A 4,030-nucleotide genomic window follows, 5' to 3' on the forward strand; every position below is an offset into this window, starting at 1 on the left:
CACACAGTCCCAGTGACAGGCACAGAGTGAATCTCCCTCCACACCGTCCCATCACACACTCCCGGGGTCAGACACAGAGTGAGCTTCCCTCCACACAGTCCCATCACACACTCCCGGGGTCAGACACAGAGTGAATCTCCCTCCACACCGTCCCAACACACACTCCCGGGGTCAGACACAGAGTGAGCTTCCCTCCACACAGTCCCATCACACACTCCCGGGGTCAGACACAGAGTGAATCTCCCTCCACACCGTCCCAACACACACTCCCGGGGTCAGACACAGAGTGAGCTTCCCTCCACACAGTCCCATCACACACTCCCGGGGTCAGACACAGAGTGAATCTCCCTCCACACCGTCCCATCACACACTCCCGGGGTCAGACACAGAGTGAATCTCCCTCCACACCGTCCCATCACACACTCCCGGGGTCAGACACAGAGTGAACCTCCCTCCACATCGTCCCATCACACACACCCAGGGTCAGACACAGAGTGAATCTCCCCCCACACCGTGCCATCACACACTCCCGAGGTCAGACACAGAGTGAATCTCCCTCCACACCGTCCCATCACACACTCCCGGGGTCAGACACAGAGTGAATCCCCCTCCACACCGTCCCATCACACACTCCCGGGGTCAGACACAGAGTGAATCTCCCTCCACACCGCCCCATCACACACTCCCGGGGTCAGACACAGAGTGAATCCCCCTCCACACCGACCCATCACTCACTCCCGGGGTCAGACACAGAGTGAATCCCCCTCCACACCGACCCATCACTCACTCCCGGGGTCAGACACAGAGTGAATCTCCCTCCACACCGTCCCATCACACACTCCCAGGGTCAGACACAGAGTGAATCTCCCTCCACACCGCCCCATCACACACTCCTGGGGTCAGACACAGAGTGAATCTCCCTCCACACCGTCCCATCACACACAGAGTGAATCTCCCTCCACACCGACCCATCACACACTCCCGGGGTCAGACACAGAGTGAATCTCCCTCCACACCGTCCCATCACACACTCCCGGGGTCAGACACAGAGTGAGGCTCCCTCCACAATGTCCCATCACACACTCCCGGGGTCAGACACAGAGTGAATCTCCCTCCACACCGACCCATCACACACTCCCGGGGTCAGACACAGAGTGAATCTCCCTCCACAATGTCCCATCACACACTCCCGGGTTCAGACACAGTGTGAATCCCCCTCCACTCCGTCCCATCACACACTCCCGGGGTCAGACACAGAGTGAATCTCTCTCCGCAACGTCCCATCACACACTCCCGGGGTCAGACACAGAGTGAATCCCCCTCCACACCGTCCCATCACACACTCCCGGGGTCAGACACAGAGTGAATCTCCCTCCACACCGCCCCATCACACACTCCCGGGGTCAGACACAGAGTGAATCCCCTCCACACTGACCCATCACTCACTCCCGGGGTCAGACACAGAGTGAATCCCCCTCCACACCGACCCATCACTCACTCCCGGGGTCAGACACAGAGTGAATCTCCCTCCACACCGTCCCATCACACACTCCCAGGGTCAGACACAGAGTGAATCTCCCTCCACACCGTCCCATCACACACTCCCGGGGTCAGACACAGAGTGAATCTCCCTCCACACCGACCCATCACACACTCCCGGGGTCAGACACAGAGTGAATCTCCCTCCACACCGTCCCATCACACACTCCCGGGTTCAGACACAGTGTGAATCCCCCTCCACTCCCTTCTGTCACAGACTGACAGACATTTAGCAGAACAAGGACAACACTGAGTCAAGTGCACAAATACCATGCCGGCCCCATGGTGTTGAATCACTGAATGCTGAATTTTCAAGGAAGAGTTAGATGCGGAGGAGGGGAGGGGGGTTTGAAAACAAATGCATTTACCTGTACAACCAGAACGGTTTCGCTCCGTGAAACTGTGGAGGCAAAAAGAGGAAAGTGAGCGAGAAGCCGGGGGGGGGTTGGGGCAGGCAACTCTCACCCCTCCCCAAACCCTCTCCTTTCATACTGTCACACTACTACTGTCTCCACATCCAATCCATCACCCAGTCCCTCCCCTACACTGCAGTCCCCTCAGTATCCAACCCTCTCTCACCAGCCTGTAGGGCTGATACACCTTCCCCTCCCCTGTAACTTGCCCCTCATCCCCACCGCCGGGTGAGGTCGATACACCACTCTCCCCTGTAACCTCACCCCCACCCATCCCTTCCCCCTTGATCTGCACCTCTCTCCCTCCCTCCTCAATAACTAAAACCCCTCGCCCCACCCACCAGCTGTCCGATCCTGCGGATGCACCGCTCCCTCCTCCACAATAAGTCAAACACCTCATCCAGCCACTATCTTGTGAGGCCGGTACACCACTCAACTCCCTCGATGTCTCGAACCCCTCGCCCCACCCCCCGCCCTCATCCCCATCACCTGTCTAGTAAAGACAAAACCCCTCTTCTGCCTCAGTGCTCCCACTTTCCTCAAAAACAAACCCCTCTCCTACACCCTACCTGTCTCGTGAAGCCGATATACCACTCTCCCCTCATTCCTCCCTCTTCAGCACAAACCCCCTCACCCTTCCATCACCTGTCTTGTGAGGCCAGAACACCACTTTGCCATCCCTAGCTACAGTTCCTCACTCCATATCCCCTCCTCTCACTCCGTACCCCTGCCCTGACTCCCTCCACATCCCGTCTTCTCATTCCGTACCCCTGCCCTCATTCCCCCCACATCGTCTCCTCACTCCATATCCCCTCCTCTCACTCCATACCCCTGCCCTCACTCCCTCCACATCCCGTCTTCTCATTCTGTACCCCTGCCCTCATTCCCCCCACATCCCGTCCCCTCACTCTATATCCCCTCCACTCACTCCGTACCCCTGCCCTCATTCCCCCCACATCCCGTCCCTTCACTCCGTACCCCTGCCCTCATTCCCCCCACATCCCGTCCCTTCACTCCATATCCCCTCCTCTCACTCCGTACCCCTGCCCTCATTCCCCCCACATCCCCTCCTCTCACTCCGTACCCCTGCCCTCACTCCCTCCTCATCCCGTCCCCTCAGTCCATATCCCCTCCTCTCACTCCATACACATACCCCTGCCCTCACTCCCTCCACATCCCCTCCTCTCACTCCATATCCCCTCCACTCACTCCATACCCCTGCCCTCATTCCCCCCACATCCCATCCTCTCACTCCATACCCCTGCCCTCATTCCCCCCACATCCCCTCCTCTCACTCCGTACCCCTGCCCTCACTCCCTCCACATCCCCTCCTCTCACTCAGTACACGTACCCCTGCCCTCACTCCCCTCCCCTCCCCACCCCACCTGTCCAGGAGGGCCCGGGCCGTCTGCTCGTCCTTGCCGTGCCCCAGCTGCTGCCGGACCCTCCGCCAGCGCTCGCTCTGCCGGCCCAGGTAGACGCTGCGCAGGTAGCGCTGCCGGTACCAGGCCTTGCGGCGCTGCTCCAGCTCCAGCTCGGTGCGGATGCGAGGCCTGCCGCGGGGCCGCCGCCCCGGCTGGGGGGTGGCTGCCCCGGCGGGGCACGGGGCCGCCGCGGCCTGCGCCATCCGCCAGAGCCTGGGGCTCGCCTGCTGCAGCCGCCGCCGCTCGCTGGGCTCCGGGGCCGCGCGGCTGTCGGCGGGTGCGCGCACGCAGCTGACGTCGTCGCCATGGCAACCACCCCGCGGAGGCTTGGCGGTGCGGGGCGGGGCGCGGGTGGGAGCGTGGTGACGTCCGCGTTGCTGGCTCCGCCCCGCGCCTTTTCGCGGTGGCCCCGCCTCCTCACAGTGCTTGCCCCCGCCCCTGTGGTGACGTACGCGGAAGTGTCCGCCTCCCTCGCCGCGCTCGTCTCCGCTCGCTGAGTTTACCCCAGACCGAGCTGAGCCACCCTCCCCCGGGGTGGGTGCTCATCCCGCCGGGCGCGCCCTCACCCTGCATTAGGGTGCTCCCTCCCACACACTCCCCAGCCCGGGGCTGCTCCCCTCTTCTCGGACCACCACACGAGGCCATTCAGCCCAT

General features: G+C 61.7%; 1 protein-coding gene across 1 annotated transcript; it reads right to left on the reverse strand.

The window, feature by feature from the left end:
* Window positions 1-1,520: 1,520 nt before the first annotated feature.
* Window positions 1,521-3,869, reverse strand: LOC132387623 (uncharacterized; the record flags this gene model as incomplete). The annotated part of the gene is made up of 2 exons (XM_059959994.1): window positions 1,521-1,939; window positions 3,338-3,869. Coding segments are annotated over 2 exons (773 nt in total), but the record flags the coding sequence as incomplete, so codon positions are not given.
* Between the last annotated feature and the right edge of the window lie 161 nt (window positions 3,870-4,030).

This window comes from Hypanus sabinus, unplaced genomic scaffold (assembly GCF_030144855.1).
Source record: "Hypanus sabinus isolate sHypSab1 unplaced genomic scaffold, sHypSab1.hap1 scaffold_2046, whole genome shotgun sequence".
Classification (NCBI taxonomy): Eukaryota; Metazoa; Chordata; class Chondrichthyes; order Myliobatiformes; family Dasyatidae; genus Hypanus; species Hypanus sabinus.